The sequence below is a fragment of the Danio aesculapii genome, chromosome 4 (genome assembly GCF_903798145.1).
Source record: "Danio aesculapii chromosome 4, fDanAes4.1, whole genome shotgun sequence".
Taxonomy (NCBI): Eukaryota; Metazoa; Chordata; class Actinopteri; order Cypriniformes; family Danionidae; genus Danio; species Danio aesculapii.
Window position 1 is genome coordinate 33,413,499 of NC_079438.1, and position 22,518 is coordinate 33,436,016.

The following is a 22,518-nucleotide window of genomic DNA, read 5'->3' on the forward strand; positions in this document are numbered from 1 at the left end:
TCCACCCCTGGTCATAGTGCACTGATAAGCTATGAAAAAACTTATTTCAATTTGAATTTGGTTTAATTGGATATAGAGATAATCAAATTTAATTTGAATTCAGTTAAATTGGACAGTGAGATAATCATTCTGCAAAAATGACAGCTGTTTGTGTCACTTTACTAATGAACTACTGCTGTAGTAATAGCAACATATAAAATTACAACATATAAGAACATGTTTTTACTCCAAACTCGCCTTAAAACTACAGTTGAGTCTTCGTAATAAATAATTCTGTGAGATGATTCCATAATTGTGTGTTAAGTAGTCACACTGAATTAATAGCTATGTTTTCATGCACATTTTGGATATGCGCTTAAAAAACGGTTGATAGAAACAGCAAGATGCGCATCAATTTTGAAAATGTGCATATGCACGTAACTGAGCAGGATAAACTTTTTGTTATAAGAAATCATGTGATGATAAAAATGTGTGTGAATGGACAAACCAGCTGGTTGAGCACATTGTAAAACATCTGAAATGTTGTTTTGGTCATTCTAAAACGCCTTTTCCATTTCAGTATTAGTGCTATTATATTATTAATTACTTTCAGGACTGTCAGAAGCGTCTGTACTCTATGTCTCACCTTCAAACACCACCATGTGTTCATTATGTGTTGACATTGTCTTCTGAGGCACAAGTCATTTATTAAGTAAAGGAAAGATCCAATTTTTACTTGATGTTTGGTGCCAGTTAATCAGGAAGTGACTCTCTTTGACTCACTGGTTGGAAACGGTGCTTTATTCGCACGCCTTTTATGCGATATTCCAGTTTTGCGCATAATTTTATTTGCATATTTGGATGGAAACAAAGCTAATGAAAGCAGTTAAATCCTCTGTTTATTTAGCAGCTGCTATTTCCCCAGTGGATTTCCTGGGTTTCTTTGTGTTTGTACAGATTAGTTTCCACAAGAGTGCCTTCTGGCCCTCAGAAGATATTTACTACAAATTCTTATAAGATCTGCACAACACTCACAGCTTTGCTTAGTTACGATTGCAATCTCAATTCGATTAATCACCCATGTCTAGGCCCACACGGAATCTGCGTGCACAGAATTCTGCAGATTTTCAGCCCATTATTGATTCTGTTTATTTGGGTAAATGTGTGCAAATCTATATTTTTTCAGTTTTTAAATTAATTACAGTGATATTATTGACTAATATGAAAATGTTCATCTGATTTATGTACAATGCAGTTTGTACAGTAATACTTTTAGTAGATATATTACATGAGAGACTTGCTTTGTTTACCAAATAAAGTGAATCTAATAGGATTTGCATTTTAAACATTAAATACAAGTTAAAAATATATTGTTTTTTATTTCACATATTAAGGTTTTAGTTATGATACTCCCAAAATAATTCAGCAAAAATCCGCAGATTTTTACCAAAGTTCTTCGCAGAAATAGGAAAAAAAAAACGTCCGCAGATTCCATCTGGCCCTACCATGCCTAAATAGGTTTTACATCAAGCATCATATATTGATTCAAAAATCAGCCAAGCAGTTGTTGAGAGTGTACATTCAGCAGCCACCAAACTTAAAAATGTTAAATCTTTAGCTTCAAAAACACAGGAGAAAGTCATATACACTGATAATGGCTTGAGAGTGATTAAATTATGGGGTAATTTATGGGGTAAATTTCTGTGAACTATTCCTTTAAACCACCTGGGTTCATAATAATGTCTTCATAATGGCTTAATATTATGTACTTTTTCAGTTATTATATTAAATACAGTACATTTAGCATAATAATGATTTCATTTATTAAAATAAAAATACCTACTGTCTATAAAATACATCATGAGCAAGGTCTATTGTTGATTTTAATGTGTATATTTAAAGTTATATCAAACATAAATACATCTGGAAGTGCATTTTTTTTATTGAACTTAATAAGCGGAGTTGGTTCAAAGAAATCTGAGTGTAACTTGACACTTTATACTTTGACAGGTATGTGTGGTTGTGGTTGGTTCTACAGAATGAGACCAAGGGGACTGCAAGGAACTACTTGTGTCCGCAGAACTGATGTTTTGTGATAAGTGTGTTTGTGTGACCACTTATCATATCATCTAGTCTGATTTGCAAGTAAATTAATACTGCACATTAAAAAAGAAATACCACACGTCTCAAAAACAAGTAGAGGATATATGCTTGCAGAAATGCTTCCCTTCATAATATTTTGAAAGTTTGATTTTGTTGTTGAAATTTTGGGGCTCATATAGCACATGAATAAATAATCCAATAAAAAAAGAATGTTTTCTTAAAGTATTAAGATACTGAAAGTGAAGTTAGAAAACTTTTTAAAAACAATCTTAAGTTATTACATATTTAAAAGTGACTGCATCTGTCTGACATCATTAATGTTTATTTTATTTTGCTAAAGTTAGTCTAATGACTGAAAGAAGTGCTAGACTAAGAACGTGCTTTATGAATCACCTTCTAAACAGTGAGTTTAATAAGACAGAAACAGATACAATTTTTTGTTCAGTATGACACACATTTCCATTAAGTTTGACATTTCACACATAATCCAATAATAGTAAGTGGCTAGAAACTTGTATTTGCTTTGACCTATAGTGGAAGTTGAGTTGGTGGGTCAAGCATCAGTTTTTTCCAATATGTAGACCTATTTTTTTTTAACAAGTAAAATGTTTTAAAAATGAAATGTATTACAATTTTAGAATAAAATGGATGTTCTTTCTTTGACTTAAATTTTAAGTATCATAAATACCCACCCAAACGTCTGGCTTGCCCACCCAATCAAAAAGACAGCAATATACAAATACGTTTTTATTATTTTCTTTTGTACGATTTGTGATTTGGCAAGTTGTTCTGTAGAATATCAGAAAAAAATATAGCTTAAAGGGGCTAATAATTTTGACCTTAAATTTGTTTTGAAAAAATGTAAAACTGCTTTATTCTAGCTGAAATAAAACAAATAAGATTTTCTCCAGAAGTAAAAATATTATCAGACAAACTGTGAAAATTTCCTTGTTCTGTTAATCATCATTTGGGAAATATTTAAAAAAGAAAAAAAAATTCAAAGGGGGTCTAATAATTCTGACTTCAACTGTACATGCCCCAGTAAAAATCATTTGTGCACCAGTAAATTCTTTGCGATACGATTTACATTATATGTCATTGTATTTATTAAGAGTACTAATCCCAGAAAAAAAGACGTTATTCTATATGTACAACTGAACCAATGCTGTTGAAATCATTTTAGTTTGGTAATAGTAAGGCAATAAGTTATTCTTTCCATTTTATAAATTTCTCAATTTTTTTTGATCTGTGCTCTCAGGCACCATAGGTCTGCCACAGGTGGATCAAAGGGAATATCAATATAAAACATGTCTCCAAGTACCTTATAGATATCATCCCAGAACTGTTGCAGTTTTGGGTAATACCAACAGATATGAGAGTTGTTCCCTAAATGATCACCGTATTCTCTCCAGCATTTGTTAGATTAGCCTAATAAATTAAAATTTTTAATCTTTTATATTTTTTTTCCCCACTGTCCTTCAAACTATTAGGTCTTAGAAGTTTTTAATCATTTAAAATGGAATCAAATTTAGCATGATTTCTCATTCTTTTCTACATGCTAATAAATACAGGTCAGAGTATACATGTTGGCATTTTCACAGAAATATATATAAATTATGCTGTATAATGATGAAACATAATTTTACACATACTTAAGAAAAAATTTGCATTTTTATGGATATATCACCTTGATTGATATTAAAACCTATAATTTAGCTTGAAACCTGCATCTAAAAATATAATTTTTTAAAAAAGGACAAAAAAAGGTCTAATCTCATCTTAGTGTGACTTGCATATACAAGAAAATACAAATTACAATCTGAATGAATAATAAAACCAACACTTGAATACAACAAAAACTGTCTATCTAGTTTTAGTGTTTCTAAACTCTCCTTATATGATATATATGTAGAAAGCACAACTTACCAGTCTCCACAGCCTCTTTCATATAGACGGCACAGTATGGATTGAGCACTTCTTCATGATAGGCAAGTCCTGGGTCCATCTCAAAACTGGAGAAACCAATCCTCAAAAACGGAGACATGACTGTAAACGCTCAAATGTCCTCTGATAAACAGCGTCCCTTTGTTAATTCCACTTTGTAGGTCTTCTGAATTGGTGATGCTCTCCTATTTAATGCTAATGTTCACATTTGTAATGTCTGTTAGATGAGTTTCTTTACTCCAGTGACAGTAGAAGGGGATTAGCGTTTTGTCTTTATTTTTTCAGGTCAAGTGTTTATTTTTTGTTCTGTGTCCATCAGATCTTATTGCCGGTGGTGTAGAAGGAAAGATGTTTGGATGAAAGCCTGGAAGAGTCAATAAATGGAGAATTAAGTGTTGTAAATTACTAGTAAATACTTAAAATGTGTAATAATATGTAAATTATATATTTTCATAAATAGGGATTCATTCAAATGTAAGAAAACTATTTATATTAAATTAATTATTAGTAAAAAGAAAAAAAAACATTTACATTTTTTTGGGAAAAATAAGAGACTCTTGGAAAAATTCTTATTTTTCTGAATTTACTGTATTTCTAGGTGTTGTTTTAAGTAAATTTGTATGTGCTAAATACTTTCTATCAAAATCTGATAACATTTCTTACATTATTTCTTTAAATTTCCTTTTCTATTCTATTTACTTAAATACTACTTTTGTTGCAGGGAATAATATTTTTATTTGTCATGAATGAAAAACAAATTGGTGGGTTATTTCACCAAAAATTAATTTCTTAGCTGTTCTAACGGTAAGAAAAAAAAAGATATAAACATGTATAAAAACCATTGTATTTACTTTTTAAAAATTGGACCAACAAAAAAAGTCAATTTAAAAGTAAACAAATACAAATAAACGAATGAATGAATAAATAAACCCAAAACAATATAAATAAATATAAATAAGAAATAAAACAAATAAGAATTAAAAATAGAATAAATAAATAAATAAAACAAATAAATAAAAATAAATAAATAAATAAATAAGTAAATAAATAAAGAATTTTGTACAAATATATAATTTTGGTTATGCAAATTAATGGTAGATTTTTTTTTTTAAATTTATTTATATATATTTTTTTGCATAGGAAATAAAACCTAATAATAATAATAATAATAATAATAATAATAATAATAATAAAATGTATAAATAAAAATTATGAATAATATAAATAAAAAAAATTAAAAATGAAATATATATAAATAAATAATTATGAATAAATAAAGAATTTAGAATAAATATATAATTTTGGTTATGCAAATTAGTGTTTTATTTTTATAGTTATCAATAAGTTAGTTTCAGCAATTATTATTAGTATTATAATAGCATTATCATACTACTACTACTACTACTATTACTACAATAATAATAATAATAATAATAATAATAATAATAATAATAAAACAGCAAAAAGTATGAAAACACCAAAAGGTGTTAGTTAACAACATTATTAAAACAATTAAATTATAAAAGACAATCAATCAGTACATGTAGTATTCCAGTACATTCCAGCATAATTTAATGTGCATACTGTACAGCTAATTGGATCATAAAATTTAGATATTTCTAATAAGTTATAAAAACATTTAGTAAAAAAATACTTGTAAACCTAAGATCACTTAGATATGCTCTCTGTCTGTCTAATGGAAAGCAGATAAACTCTGACATGCATTAACTTCTTTCCATATGACACATGCCCTTTAAAATGAACACGACACAGGTTTACACCAACCACTGATGTTTCACTCAGCCAAAAACAATCAAACTAAGCAGAAAACAGAAAACACACTTGTTAAACAGTTGAACCACAGATCCACGGTTAACACGAACCGAGTACTCACCAATTGAAAACTGAGGTAACCAGCGAAGAGAGAAAACCAGAAACTATTTATAGATGTGAAATACTAAACTCCCATCCAAACAGCCAGCCAGGATTCACTTCCCTGCTGAGTCACAGCCTACATACAGTACTAACGCACACACACACATGTATGTGTCACGCATTTATTCAGGCGTTGATTCAAACTCAATATGTGTGTTGCAGTGCACATTATTTAGATTTTATATAATAGAAAAGAAACAAAAAAAGCTAGATTTTAGTATTTTCACAGGAAAACTGTGAGCAGCACTAACCCATATTTATAAAAAGGTTAGTTATTAAAAAACTACAGCTAAAAACTGACAAATTTTCTAATTCATTTAAAATGTAAAAAATTTACAAACTTTTGAAATAATAATAATTATTATTATTATTATTATTATTATTGTCTCTTTGTAAATGACCAAAATGTGATTGTTTATTACATGTTGTCATAAAAAGCTTAAGACTTGTTGCTTTGCTGCCCAATCTAAGTGTATCTGTCAGCGGACTGCAAGACAGGGGCTTAACATGAAGGGGCGTAACTTAGTTAGAGAGACGTAACTTGCAGTTATCGAGATCCCATTGAACCATGCGAGATGGTGGAACAACAACTCACTCCACTCACTGACTTCATCCATTTTGTCATGACAGTTAGCCTCATAGCCTCAAACCTGCCAACACTCCTGTTTTTCCCAGGAGTCTCCTGTATTTTAGACCCATATCCCGCCACCCTCCCGTTTTGTTATTTCTCCTGGAAAACTCCACTAATTTCACCCATCCCCTGACCCCCAGTCCTCAGCTTTTTGCTACAGTCTGTAATATCTCCAAGTCTACAACTTTGGTATAATATCTGATCAGAGCAGCCACCCGAAACCCGTTACAGTTACTAACTCTGTTCTCAACTGTGTTATTCAGACACCATAACCCCCCACACCGGTCCCCCAGATGTTCAGAGACAAATATTGGCAGGTATGGTTAGCCTACTCGGCGTAGCTCCCTGTGGTTGCAAATAACAGTACAATGATGAGCGCGTCAAGTCATGGCTGTACGTTAATAACTGTGATTGTTGGGTTAAGCATTGGGGTATGTGTAGACATTAACAACTATGATGTTAGGATTTAGGTTTGGGGTAGGTATAGACGTTAATAACTGTGATGGTTTAGGTGTGGAGTAGGCGTAGACGTTAATAACTGATGTACAGCGCCATCTTGCTGACAACATAATTTTGACATGTGGGACTCCATAACTTCAAGTTACACCTCTAACATACTACACTTGTACTTATAGGAGGCACACTTAAACATACATCACAAACTACTTAAACAATTATATAGTCTTTTTTTTCATGCATCACTCTGAGTGATGACCGAGTGACCGAGTGCGCGTGACACCGAGAGCGCGTGCGAGAGGCCTCATTCATATCTCCATCTGCCACCATGGCATTTTAGTTGTGACAAAAAAAACAAGTCTTATATGGTGAATTACTTGGCCTTCTCAAGAAAAAGACGAAAACCTAATTAAGGCGCAACTGCTTTTAAAGGCACAAAATCACCTTTTGTGATCACAGACGCTCCCAAGTTAATAATACCAAACTCGCTTTTGATGATGGTCCTTGGCTGAGAGATTTTAGAATGTAGTTTATGGGCGTTTTTTTTTTTTTTTTTCAATAAAACGTTTATCTTACTCAGTTGTGCGCATACATTTTTAAATATGCATTTTCAAAATATATGCGCATCTTGGCATGTCCATTAATGTCCATTATATTCCAAAATGTGCATAAAAATAGGTGTATAGAAAGATAGCTAGTGTTCTTGTCTGTATGTAAAACTTCTCAATCACAATTTTTTTTTTTTGTCATTTTTTACTTTGATCTGACTGAGAGAATATTTATATAACAATAACAATTTCAGCATCAGGTATCATACAAGTAGTGTTTTAGTAGTGCTGCTCACGTCTGATGTGGACACCATTTTAGCTCTTGTGAACATAGCTTGCAAACAACTGTGATTTTGTCAACTTCATATTCACTGTCATTGCCTTTTTAAATACTTTCACACATCAGACTTTAATTTTGCAAGCGCTGGGATCACTCAGCCACAACCTTTTGCTATGATACTTTGTCTGGTTTAATTTTTAATCTCCAGGCTTTCTATATTCACATCCTCTGAATAAAGCATGCACATTACCAATCATTTTAGGGTTTTGGCATTAGATTGTAGGAGGGTTAGAAGGTTTTACTTTTACAAGTGACTTTTAACATGGTCGCCATGATGTTTTTGCTTAAGGGTATGCATATTTGTATGCTTTTGTGCATTTTTTAGATATTTAAGACCATTTATGTAATCAAAATTATTAGGCGGATGCTAGAGTGCTGCTGAATAGTTCTTGAGTGGTAGGTGATTATTATGGTGTCAAAGTAAAAGTCTCTAAATATCTCAAGCTGTTGTCACACTGCACTTTTCGCCCCATAGACTTCCATTCATACGCAAACGAATGCGGCAGACTGGAAACCCGAGCTCAAGTTTGCGACAAGTTTCGCAGTTTGCTGCATTACAATGTTCAAGCTTGTTGAATGCTGACCTGCGAAATCGCATCATCTGGTGTGCATTATTATTAATATATTTATTATTTATATATATTATTAAAACAAAAATGATGCAGTGCAGATTGATTTTCACAGCCTTATTTACTCCATTCACTAAGTGTGCCATGGTAAACATGCCACTTTTTTATTTCATGCAACAAAAAAGCTTTCAATGACAATAGTTTGTCAGTTTATTGTCAGTAGTTTAGTGAATTATACAAAGAATATGTTTTACTCAAACACATAGCTATAAATCATAAGTCAACAGAAAAAAAAAAATGGTGTATATTCTTTTCCTTTAGCACAAATTTCTCAAAACTCTGGCTTGCATAAACTTTTCTTGTTCACAAAGTACGCCCTTAGTAATGTGACTGCCAAGCACTTCCTGTGATTTGACTGACAACTCAAACCGCACTTCCTGTGTCATTGAAGGACTGGAGCGTAGATACAGAGTTGCTGCTCTTACCTGCTGCTGCTGCTGCTACCAGGATATATAGACGAAAGAAAAACTAGACAGACAGAAAGAAAGAGCTCAGCAGGACAGAAACTTTTATGTCACTACTTTGTTGTGTAAGCCTTTACTGGCTCTGTGAATGTGATATTTCATCAAACAGCGTCGATACTGACTCTAGGGTCAGCACAGATGAAGTGTCCCAGCATGGAAAAAAGCGGCAGGGGTGAAAAGAAGTGTGGGATCAAAAAAACAACCCCCTCCATTGAACTTAAACACACTGGACTGGACTGAACTACAAATACATCTGACCTTTCACAAGCCTCTCTGGAGGTGAAACTCATAAGGCTTGTTAAAGGAATATGCCTGGTTCAATACTTAAAGGGAAAGTTTACCCAAAACTGAAAATACTGTCATTTATTCACCATTCACTTGCTCCATATTTGTACCTGATTCAGTTGAACACAAAAGATATTTTGAAGAAAGCTGAAAACCTTCTATGGAAGTCAATGGTTACAGGTTATCAGCATTTTTCAAAATATCTTCTTTTGTGTTCAATAAAAACTCAAAAAGGTTTGTAAGCACTTGAGGGGGAGAAAATAGTGAGTAAAATATAATTGTTTGGTGAACTATCCATTTAGCAAAGTGGCTCAGAAATATCATCTCTCAGTTCATAAAACCCAAGGTTTTTTTTTATTTATTTATCTTTTCATTTATAATACAAGTCTATTAGTGAGTTTAAAAGCAAATGCCTTACAGTATATAAAATCTTATGTAAAAAAAACAAAAACGATGCTTTATTCCATTAATTCACGACCACATTATTTTTTATGTTAACTGTAACTTATTAAACTAAATAAATCATTTTTTCAAGTTAAACTGACTAAAACCTTGTATAACCTAAAATTAAAATGTAATTTAAGATAAATTGCAATTAGAACTTTTTTTTTACATAAAGACAGAATTAGCTGAAGTGGCAGAATTGAATGAATTTTTAGGGCTGGTTATTTCAAATAATTTGGTGATTTGATTACATTCTAATTCAGTTTAATACAAGGTTGATTCATTGATTCATTCATTTTCTTTTCGGCTTAGTCCCTTTATTAATCCGAAGTCGCCACAGAGGAATGAACCGCCAACGTTTTACGCAGCGGATGCCCTTCCAGCCACAACCCATCTCTGGGAAACATCCACACACACTCATTCACACTCATACACTACGGACAATTTAGCTTACCCAATTCACCTGTACCTCTTGTCTTTGGACTGTGAGGGAAACCGGAGCACCCGGAGGAAACCCACGGGAACGCAGGGAGAACATGCAAACTCCACACAGAAACGCCAACTGACCCAGCCGAGGCTCGAACCAGCGACCTTCTTGCTTTGAGGCAACAGCACTACCTACTGCGCCACTGCGTCGCCTACAAGATTGATTAATTATCAATATTTAATTTAAAGGGCACCTATGATGAAAATGATATTTTAGAAGCTGTTTGGACAGAACTGTGTATAGTGCAGAAATGCCAAAAGTAGGGCCCGCGGGTCAAAGTTGGCCCATAGTAACCTTTGATTTGGCCCGCCATCCGAAAAGTGAGGGAGAATGATGGGAAGGTTGTTGGGGCGAATTCCTTTGACAGAGATCGACATTAAAATTAACGTAACATTTTGTTTATTTGTTTTATTTTTTAAGCTACAAAAAAGCCAACTGAACTTAAATGATTCAATTAAATGTTGTAAATTACTTTTAAATTGTAAATACCGATAGAGGACTTGACAGATAGTGGACAATGCATTGCGAGTAAATTAAGGTAAAGACAGGAGCAGCTCGACTATTGTTTTTCGCATCGAACACCATACATTGTTTGTTTTTACTGTAATAAGTTCATTATTAAATGTTACAAATGATACTGCATTAGTTAATACACAAAAAAAAATCAAAAATGATTCCTTGAATTTACTACATTTTTGTTTTTTTAAGTGGTTGTAAACAGTTTATTTGTGCTGAATTTAAACAAACAAATTAAGTTGAACACTACCAAATGTAATTTGTTTGTTTAAATCCAACCCATATAAATAGTTTGCAACAATTTTGCAAAAGTCATTCTTTTCAGTGTATGAGTTAAAGTAACGTTTTCTAGTTATTTTTAAATATTACCGAATTAATTAGGAAATTACCCATGGAAAAATTTAATATAGACGACTTTGGTAAATATATTTGGCCCACAGCCCTCAATCATGTTTGTATTTTGGCCCTGTTTGGGTATTCCTGGTATAGTGTGTCCACAGTCATATTGGAGTAATAGAAACACAATAAGTTTCTTTTTTTAAATTTCCTGACATTAATAGGACCCAAATCCCTCCCATTTTGAGGCCCACCGCAACGTGACGTAGGAGTGCAGTGTCCCCGCCCACTGAATTGATTGACAGACATGTATAATCATATCAACAAGACAGGACGTGTGCGAAGCAGCTGGGATTCAAAGAACTGGGGAGGAGGATCCGCGCAAACTTCACGACATTGTGTGACTCATCGTTGCAGAAAGGCTTAAATTAACTCCACAACAAATATATCAATTAACAGTTGGAAAAGTTTTTACTGTAGTAGGGGAGATCTGCTTCATTCGTGTCTGTCACTGTGCTGTTTATCTACATAAAAGCTGCACCTATTAGAAGGATCTCTGTGGCCCTGATACGCATGTGGGAACGGTGAGCAGGGAGAACCAGCTCACCAGGCAACAAAAATAGCTACAATGTCCTAACAGCTCAAATTTTTCAGATTTAAAAAGATATAATAAATAATCTGATGGGTATTTTGACCTGAAAAACGAGCTTATATTAAATCTTGGCAAATGGCTAAAATAGGTGCCCTTTTAAAATGTTGCTTTTGTAGACATTGAATCCATATTTAAACTGCCCCTATTGTAGATTTTTGACAGTGACCCTTAATGCAGCATGTACCACAGCTCTAAAGATGAAAACGTCCAGCTAAATTTTGAATCTAAAAGTGTTACATGCATAAAATTCTTGACTCTAAAAAAGATTCTTGTTAGTTGTTAATATGAATCATCATCCATGTGAATCTTTAGCCATGTCATCATGACGTCTAAACAAATGTCTAAACAAAGCATTGCCAAAGCTTCTGCTTCCTCAGAATTACAACTTGTATGTGTGATTAAAATGGTTGTCGTCTTGCAAAATGTGTATTTAGTTGTGTGGAGCTATTACATTTTACTGACTTGGACCTTTGAGTCTCATTCATCAAGATGAACAAATCTTTTTTCAAGGCAATTCTTTGATTACATTCATTCATTTTCTTTTCAGCTTAGTCCCTTTATTAATCAGGGGTCACCCCAACGGAATGAACCGCCAACTTACCCAGCATAGTGGATGTTCTTCCAGCTGCAACCCATCTCTGGGAAACACCCATACACTCTCATTCACACGCATACACTACAGACAAATTAGCTTACCCAATTCACCTATAGCCATGTCTTTGGAATTGTGGGGGAAACCGGAGCACCCGGAAGAAACCTACGTGAACATGGGGAGAACATGCAAACTCCACACAGAAATGCCAACTGACCCAGCCTAGGCTCGAACCAGCGTCCTTATTGCTGTGAGGCGATAGTGCTACCTACTGCAACCGCTCTGCCCTCATTTTGTTCAATTTGCCAAAATATTCTTACAATGTTTAGAGTTTCTTCCAAAGACATCCACAACTAGCTCAAACATTGATCCCACTACAAACAAGTTATAACTAGAATGCTATAAGAAAGAGAAGATAATCATTCATTCATTATTTTTTTTCGGCTCTGACTGCATATGATTGCCTTAAACGATTCAAACCTGATAAATGACTCAAAAGAACAACTAATCCTGTATTCCACCTGCACAAATATATAATTAACAAATCACTCCCTGTGAGGACTTGTTCTCAAGTCACATAAAAGATTCGTTCAAAGTAAACAAATCATTCAAGAATGAACCATGACTATTCTACAGTAGCTCTCTGGTAAACGTGTTAGCGGCTTTCACACTGGACATGGAGAGCACTACAAAACGCATTCATTCAATGGCTTGAATATGCCAAACAAAGCTCTCACACACCAGAATGAACCTCCAATCGATCAGTCAGCGAACCAATTACCACAGATTAGCTTCATGTAAAGAAAGGGTTAGGAAAAATCAATTGCTGAAAAATCATATGGGCATCATTGGAATAATTACCTTTAAAAATGTCAATTGTCTGGGAAAGGGCTGGGCGATAAATCGATTTTATCGATTAACTCGAGTGTGTAGTTTACATCGATTTGTTTGAATGAAAACATGATGCGTCCCTCTGGGTTCCCATAGTTCCCGCATAGATCCCGCATTTGCCATAGATATACACAAACAGCATGCAGTAACCAAGGAAGAACTTGAAGAAATTTCACACTTTTAAAATTAAATTAAATACAACACGGACACGCACAAACACACTCTCCAAGAAAAAAACCTAATCCAAAAAAAAAAGCCTAACCCAGTCACGCATTCACTGTCAGACACGTGCATTTAAACCTGTTCTTCTCACAGTGAGAAGTAATAAATAAGACAATAATGGAAAAGATGTGCATATGAAAGGAATTTTTACCAATCAATGTTGGAAATAAAAGCAATAAAATTTAACCCACTAGCCTAGCGTGAAAAGAATAAACCTCTGAGTGTTGAAATAAAGCATACAAAATAGTAGGGAAATAAATGATCTTGAAAAAGGTCTCCCTTTTTAACAATCATGAGTTTACTTTCATTGTAATTTTATGAAATGGGTTAATATATATTATTACAATTATAAAACTCTTGTATACAATTGTAATTAGAACTTGTCCAACTTGATCTTTAAATGACAGCTAGCAAGGTTCTTGAGGGAAAGGTTTATTTTCTCTAGCATTTTTATACATCTCATAATACATATTTAATAAATATAAGATTATAATTATAATCCTTAAATCGTAAATCATTCTTTTTTTTGGAAAAATCTGGGAAATCATCGTCCAGCACTAGTTGGGGACCCAAAACCAAAATATGTCCTTTCTATAATCCATAATAGTGGCACTTTATATATAAATTCTGATGACTAAAACTCTTAGCTAAACTGTCTGGATAGTCAGTATACAAAACATATTTTAAATATGTCTTATGTTGCGTAGGTATATTTGTAGGAATAGCCAAAAATATGTTGTATTGAGTCAAAAAGATTGATTTTACTTATGACAAAAATCATTAGAATATTAAGTAAAGATCGCCTTCCACAAATTTTTTTTTGACACTGATTTATCTGCTCTAACTTATTTATTATGACTAAATATTTTGTTTTGCATCATGTTTACTGTATTTTGAATCTAATAATTGCAGCCTTAGCAAGCATACAAGTTTCTTTTCATGCCTAAAGCTAATCCTGAGTCATGGCATATTTTCAAATTTCACAATATACTCCGCTAATCTGAGTATTTGTATACTGTTGTTTAATGCTGTACAGTTTTGTTTTGTGGTGTCACTGCCATTGACAGGACAAATTACCTGTTTTAATGAAGCCAAAACATTTGAATCCCTATATTTAGTAACTTATGACATGTAATTTGGATTATGCAATCCTGAATATGTATAATTCATGAAAGTAAATATTTTGTTTCTCTCTAATTAATATTTATTTTCTCTTTTAAATGGTCCTCTCTAAAAATATCTAATGTATGTTATATATGAGAGCTTTTGGAGCTGCGCATCGATGGATTTGCTCTTCAGTGTTTGGACTTTCAGCAGTTAAATTTAAACTAAACTGAACTTCAACTCTGAAAACTGGACTGACACAATTTAGTTTCACTAGAACTTCTGTGTTAAGGATGCTTTGACACAATCTACATTGTAAAATCGCTATAGAAATAAAGATGAATTGAATTGGTTGAATATATTGTTTAGATTTAGAATATTTGTGAATATTCACTTTTTTTTAGATTGACATGAACAATGCTTCTGAATTTGGAGGAAAAAGCACCTCTTAAGGAATTCAGCTACAATAGGAAAGAAAATTATGCAAGTTAATAAACACTGGTGATGTTTGGTTGTGAAACACTGCCGTCATCAAATTCAATGACGTTCAGTAACTGTCGATTTTGAAAGTCTGGACAGAAGTATTTCAAGCCAGTGAAACTTTGATCATGTGATCTTATCATATTCATTAATGTTTGTTCACGTAATGCAAAGATCCCCAGTTGTTTCTGTTAGTGTTTTAATTATTTGGTCAAAATTTCATTGTTTAATTTCATTAATTATTAGCTTTTCTGACACTTTTCACAAACCCACCTCTGTTCTTAAATTAACCCAGGTTATGGAAACCCCGGTGTAATGTAAAAAAAAAATCTTTGCTTTATTTAAATGGGACACATTAACTTTTTAGGTAAAAAAAAAAAAGATAAAAAGTAAGTTTACCTAACATATGCCTAAACATAACATTACCTAAAATATGTAACATTTAACTACAATTTTCATCATGTAATCTGTAACGAATTACAATTTTGACGTAATCTACTAAGCACTGCTTGCTTATGTTGCTATCAAGTTGTCTTTCTTTTTTAGTAAATTTCTTTTTTCTATCTTTCTTTCTTTATTTCTTTTTTTAATGGACTTTTTGAAAAATCACGTTTAAAATCGAGCAGCTCTCACGTCTGCCCACTGATGCTAATCAAGCTTGAGTTTGGTCAGAGTCTGCATAGGTGTTCAGCTGAAAAAAAATCTAGGCTGCTGCTGGAAAAGTTGCTATAGTGAGTCTAATATTTTAAACCAAGGTCCTGACTTTTTATGGCAAAAAAAAAATCCCAGGATGCCTTTAAAATAGAAAAAATTAAATCAAATAGGAGTGTAAACCCTAGACAAATCTGCTCACTGGACGCTGGGGCTGTGCTATAATCAAAATTAAATTTTATAATCACAGTTTCAATTTTGATTTTGGCCTTTATGAAAATTATGAAACAAACATAAATCAAGACAAAACCATTTTTGTGTTTAGGCATGGGACGATAACTGTTTTTAAGGTATACCGTGGTTTGGAAAAGTCAAGGTTTTAAAACCACCAACATTTTCTGTAATACCATTCCTAAGGTATGTGTAAGATTTTTTTTTATTTACATTTTTTGTTTGTTTTTTAGAACAACATTAACTCCAACAGAAAAAATATCATGACAGAAAAAAGATGCCATTTTAAATAGTAAAGAAATCTGTGTTTTTGAAACAATTAAAGACAGCAGAAGTCAATGATTCATTTGAATTGTTTAGCCTGACATGTTTACTGCTACAATTAGAAATCTTTCAAAAAATAAATTATATTGTTTTTAAAGGCAAAAAAAGTTTGTTTATTAACCCACACATTTAAAAAGACTACATTTTAGAGCAGTAAGCACAATATCGTGATATTGTGTATCATGAAACAGTGATATTTTTATTCAAGGTTATCATACCGTCAGAATCTTATACCGGCCCATGCCTAATTGTGTTATAGCCTGTCATCTTTCTAGCAATTCACGTTTGTTTTACCCAAAGTCCAGTTTCATATGGAAATCAGAAAAATCACACTGTACAAAATGCTGGGTTCCACAAAATTAATTTGTGTTGGCACTACATGAAGGAATTTGTTACCACGGAGGGAGATGAGTGACAACAGAGTGAGGATCCTTATGCTTATTCAGGTTTTATTCAGAATCATGGTGAGACAGGCAATGATCATGAAATCTGAAGGCATCGTCAGCTAACAGGCGGCAGACAGAGTAAACGATAAAACAAAGCAAGGGTCGGAACACGTGGAAACTATACCGGGAAAAGCTTTGTAGTGTTACAGGGTGTTAACTTAACAAGACTCTGCATTAAGGGTGTCAAAGTGAGCTGTATATATGTATTTAATCAGTCCATGGGCAGAATCAGCTGTGGGAGTGTAATCAATGGAGACTTGGAGCAGGTGTGTGTGTTGCATGACAAGACTTGTAGTTCATATTGAGGCAGGATTGGAGTTCATGTAAATGGGAATGTTCTCCAGCAATCTATGATGGTTAGAACATAAAAACAACATAAAGCAATTGCGTTGTCCCAAAAAAAGCTTAAGAATTGTGTTGTTTCAGCTCATTTTAATTAAGTAGTTTGAACAAACAACAACTATTTATGTGTTATTACCACTGTGAAAGAAAACTTAATGAATGAACAAAGAGTTGAGAATGTTGAGAATGCATGTTTAACAGTAAATTGCATCTGTGTGACTTTTTAAAGTGCCAGCAGGCTTAATTCCTGCTGCTGACTGTGCTTCCTGTTATTAATTAACCATAAAAAAACATAAATCACTCACTTCTCTTAGACTAAAGGACTTTTGTAGATTTAATTTAAAAACCAATCAACTTGTTCAACTTGTGAAGAGGCTTATAGCAGTTTGTTTAATTTATTTGGTTCTATTCTATGTTTTTATTATTATTATTGTTATCAGTAACTATGAGGGCTTTTTTTTTATTTATCCATTCTGCAAAATGGTTTTGGTCATATGGTCACCTCATAATCATTTTAAATAATCACGATTACATTATTGACCAAAATAATTGTTATTTGATCTTACATTGGCTTCATCATTCTGTCTCCTCTTCACCAATACGATGGTGTGCTCTGCCACAAAATGGTTGTCTTTGCATTAACCAGGTGGACCTGCATTGATATAGTGTTTTAGGAGAAACCTCTCTTCAAACTGACTGCTTAAAATTCTGTAAAAATGTAACAAATTAGTATTATTATTAAAACTAGGTAACGGATTTCACTCTAATTGATGCGTTGAAATAACGATTATGTTAGAATGTTTCCGCGAATTTAGGATTGCGGATTAGGATTTAGGACTGCGGATATGAGAATTTAGGATTGTAAAATGTAATCGTATGAATACAGAGGGTTAAGGGAAGAGTGGAGACAAAAGTAACACAGTTTTCTCTGAGCTCTGACAACATTTGCTTTCCAGACTGTAACAGCAGATTATGCATGCAACCCTTGATGGAGCTGCTCCGAATTTTGTTAAGTCTGAATTCCAGATTGCAGAAAGTAAATTTGTAAAAAAGCTGTACTTTTTTCCATATAACAAGTTGTGTTTCTCTTTTTGTGCGTCAAAGTAATGATCAATCTACAGGTTATTTAGTGCAACAACACATCCTTATGTCTTTTAGTTTTTGAATGTCTTTGAATATCTTGAGTTTTTCAGTTTAAAAGTAACTCAAGAGTTCCTGTGGGTATGAAAGTAACACTGTTATTTATGTCCCACTGCTAATAGCCATACCTTAAATTCCACTACCCCATTGGAGTTTGCAGTGATTCAATTCAGATGTTTTTTTTTTTAAAAAGAATGCATATTGATAATAATAATAAAACATATTCTACATAAATATATTTTTTTCCCGTGGGACCACTTTAGAAACATTTGATGGAACTGGAATTTAAAATGAAAATGCCGTTTAATATTTTTTGCAAAGATAAAAGACAACATATGTTTGCAGTTTACATAACAACCCAGTAAAGCCAGTAAATATAGCACATATTTTTGTTACTTTTGGCCCACCTACAGTATGTGTTATATTTGTCACTACCGACGGACTCAAAATTAACAGTGTGCTATTTGTTTAAAGTGAAATTATTTTGAAGTTGTTCTGGTTGTACAAAATACCACCTGATTTTCATAGACCACAGTTTAATCTTTTAAAAATAGGTTATTAAGAAAAATGGTACTTTCGTCCATCCTCTCCCCTACTTTTTAAACCCTGTATTAATTATGAGTAGTGAGAAATGTGACCCCCAATATTTTCTGAGGTGGATATAAATATATAAACCTTGCACACAACAGTGCACACATACCTATAGGCCCAAGTCTATTCAACGTTTAATTTTGGAGAATTCCACTCAGAGACAATCATCCATGTCTTTACTATAATGTGATCACCCCAGGGGTCGCAAAAAATAAATAATCGAAAGGCTGATGGCTTTTTATTTGCATGCTGTTTATTATTAACATGTTAACAATGTTACTATAAACTACTATTGTGTTCTTCAGTTATGGATAAAATATGCTGATTCTAATAGTTTAATAAAATGAATTAGATTTTTGTGAAATCACCAAAGGACCTCTACCCCCCACTCATTGTCCCGCACATTGGAACCACTGGCCTACAGCATGCAGCTGTTATTTACTATTGCTGATGCTTGTATTGAGTTATTGCATGCACTGCTTCATCACAGTTATTTTAATCTATGGTTTTCTGCCACAAGTCTGTTGAGAAAGCACAGTGCACTCCTCAAACCATTATTACATCTGACTTTGAGGTTTAGGCTGTTTTATCAACCAATGATATACAGTTGAAGTCTGAATTATTAGCCCCCCTTTGAATTTTTTTCCTTTTTTAAATATTTCCCAAATGATGTTTAACAGAGCAAGGAAATTTTTCTTCTGGAGAAAGTCTTATTTGTTTTATTTTAGCTAGAATAAAAGCAGTTTTTAATTTTTTTGATGAACCATTTTAAGGTCAAAATTATTAGCCCCTTTAAGCAAAATTTTTTTTGAGAACAAACCATCATTATACAATAACTTGCCTAATTACCCCAACCTGCCTAGTTAACCTAATTAACCTAGTTATGCCTTTAAATGTCACTTTAAGCTGTATAGAAGTGTCTTGAAAAATATCTAGTCAAATATTATTTACTGTCATCATGGCCAAACTAAAATAAATCAGTTATTAGAAATGAGTTATTGAAACTATTATGTTTAGAAATGTGTTGAAAAAAATCTTCTCTCCGTTAAACAGAAGTTAGGGAAAAATTTAACGGGGGCTAATAATTCAGGGGGGCTAATAATTCTGACTTCAACTGTATATTCACTGTGTCTTTGTTAATCTTAGACAAACGGCAATGTGACACCTTGATATTTAATTTAGGATGAGGTCTTGTGTTTTCTGAATATTAATAAGAACACAACTGGAAACATTGGTTTAGCGTTTTATTTAAAACATGAAGAATATCATTAATAGTTTTCAAGTCATCTCATATTTTCCCCACGACTATTACAAAATAAAAAAGAATACCAATTACTCAAAATATACCATTTGCAGTGTCATAGAAACAGTTGAAGTGACCTGTTTTAAATGAAATCATCTAATCTAACACTGACATGATTTGTGCTATTGGTTAAAATGTGGTTGGAAATTGCAGTATGATTGTGAGTAAGATGTTCCAGTGCCCGACATTTACAGTTCCTCTAATTCACACTTTTCACACAACTAAACCTACTAACTGTGCTCAAAGTTATTTCGTATCTTTTTTGTTGCTGTTGATGACGATAGAAGTTCAAATGTGCATTTGTATCCTGCATGGTGGATCACTTGCATACAAATCTGTCTACAAAATATCACATAATGTGCACTACAACCCACATTCTGGTAAAAAAAAATGTACAAGCACAACCATTGGGTTAAAAATTATTTTCATTTTTAACCTATCAGTTACCATGTTTTACTCAAATTTGGATAAAAACAACCCAACATTTTATAGAGTGTTATTTAAACAAACATGCACTTTAAAAAAAAAAAGAAAAACAAACAATTCTTCAGAAATGGTTTTTCGTCTGCAGTAATGCAGTTTTATAATCAATAATTGTCAACAACAAAATCTGTCAAAAGAATCAAGTTAAATCTCTCACTAATCTCTTTTTCACATGTGACTTGAGCTTCTTAGTTTTGTCCAGAGAAAAGGAATGTATCAGTGTCTCAAACTGAGCTCAGATTCAATACCAAAATCTGCCACAAAAAGTCTGAAATGTCAATATCGCCTCATCAAATTGTTCTATGTTTGTCAACAGTTTTCATTTTTAGCAAAAATCCAACTTTGATACTTAAATTAAACGCAAGTTTAAAAAAACATGAATTTTGAATTATAAAATCTCCTGAAACCTATAAAAAGAGAACTGTGTTCACCTTTGGGGGTATTAAAGTACATCTAATTAGGTAAGGCTAAAACCACAACAATTCAGCGTGTCATAACAGACCAATAGTATAAAAGTCCAATTGAGCAAAAAGTACTCAAATAAGTTATAAATAACCTCGAAATCCTCCAAAAATCCAGGCTTATGCTTCGAACTGCAGCAAAAGCTCATGATCCAGAGCTTTACTACGCTTGTGTGGGTGAGAAAACTGTGGAAAAAAGATGTTTTCACAAAAGAACTGAAAATGAAATCTAAATACATCCCACACACAGTGTTGTTGTCTCCAAAAGATCATCTGCTCTCCAAAGCAAAGTTTACTTCTGCACTTTTTCTTCTACGTTTTGTGGTTTCCTGCACCCTAGGCGCAAACAGCTACAGCAAAACCAAGTGGAAAGGGGCGCAGAATGTATGTGTTGGTGGTTTAACATTTTTATTACTGAATTTCTCAATAGTCAACACTTACATCACCCGCAGTGCAGTACGTTTAAATTCTTTTTATATGCTTGACGTTTGTTGTTGTCTATTTACGTGTAACGTTTGTGTTTATTAAAGCTAAGCTTAGTTTAAACTTTAATTGTTAAAGTTGATAGCTCAAAAACAAGACTTACCTACAAGAAGCTCAGATCAAATGTTCGCAGCTTTCATGCAGATGTCTAAAAGCGCGCCCGCTTATAGGACTTGTGTAGAGCTTCAGGTTGCGCGCGCATGTTCGAGCACCGCGTTTCACACCTCTCATCATCACTATCATCACACACCAAAGGAAGCTGAAACAAGCGCTCTGTGCCTGCGGTTTGCAAAATCGCAGTTACCTACAAAAATATAGGCTGTTGGGTTTCATTGAAATCTATTGCACAAAAGATTATTGAAGCTTTATGTAATTAACTGAAAAGTGAACTTATTATCTTTTTTTGCACCGCCAGCCAGCTTATAAAAGTTTTTTTAGCCTAATTTATTTATTTTATGTATTTATTACGACTAATTGACAAATTACAGTATTATATTGTTTATACGTAATTAGCGAGCAAAGATGATTTAATGATTCTTCAATACCGAAACCCAAAAGATTCATGCGAGTCGACTTTTCTCAAACGAGTTAGCAAATGATTCGCGATTCTCTCTGACAAAGCGAGTCGTTTGGATTTGAAGTTATTTATATTCATTGGTGTACATATAAACGACGTATTTTTATAAGTAATAAAGTAAGATGTAAATTTAAAGTAAAATCTTTTACATTTTTATACAGAATATATCCTTAAAATAATTATTTGAACGGTTTGAAGTGGATAGAGAAAACTCTTGCGGTTCTTGCTTTAGCCTATCGTTAAAGAATCTGTTACTCATTTGTTTTTTCAATGTGTATACTTAAGATAATTTTGGGTTGATATTTTTAACTTTATTTCATGGACATTTGGTACACTAATACAAATTGTATTATATGATGTCATATTTGCTTTAGTACAATATAGAATTGATTCAAAAAGTACAATTAAATTTTCTTCTACAGCTAATAATATTGCTTGGAAAATACCA

General features: G+C 32.9%; 1 protein-coding gene across 3 annotated transcripts in view; it reads right to left on the minus strand.

Annotated features, from left to right (window-relative positions):
- Positions 1–21,658, minus strand: part of prkcq (protein kinase C, theta) — a 51,416-nt gene extending 29,758 nt beyond the window's left edge. The window contains exons 1-2 of one of the 3 annotated variants that reach the window (XM_056455468.1): positions 21,597–21,658; positions 4,009–4,390 (exon numbers count right to left, since the gene is read on the minus strand). In XM_056455468.1, coding sequence (XP_056311443.1) covers positions 4,009–4,126 — 118 coding nt within the window. In that variant the 5' untranslated portion in view covers positions 4,127–4,390; positions 21,597–21,658. The other 2 variants (XM_056455469.1, XM_056455470.1) reach the window with 2 other exon arrangements.
- Positions 21,659–22,518: the final 860 nt, after the last annotated feature.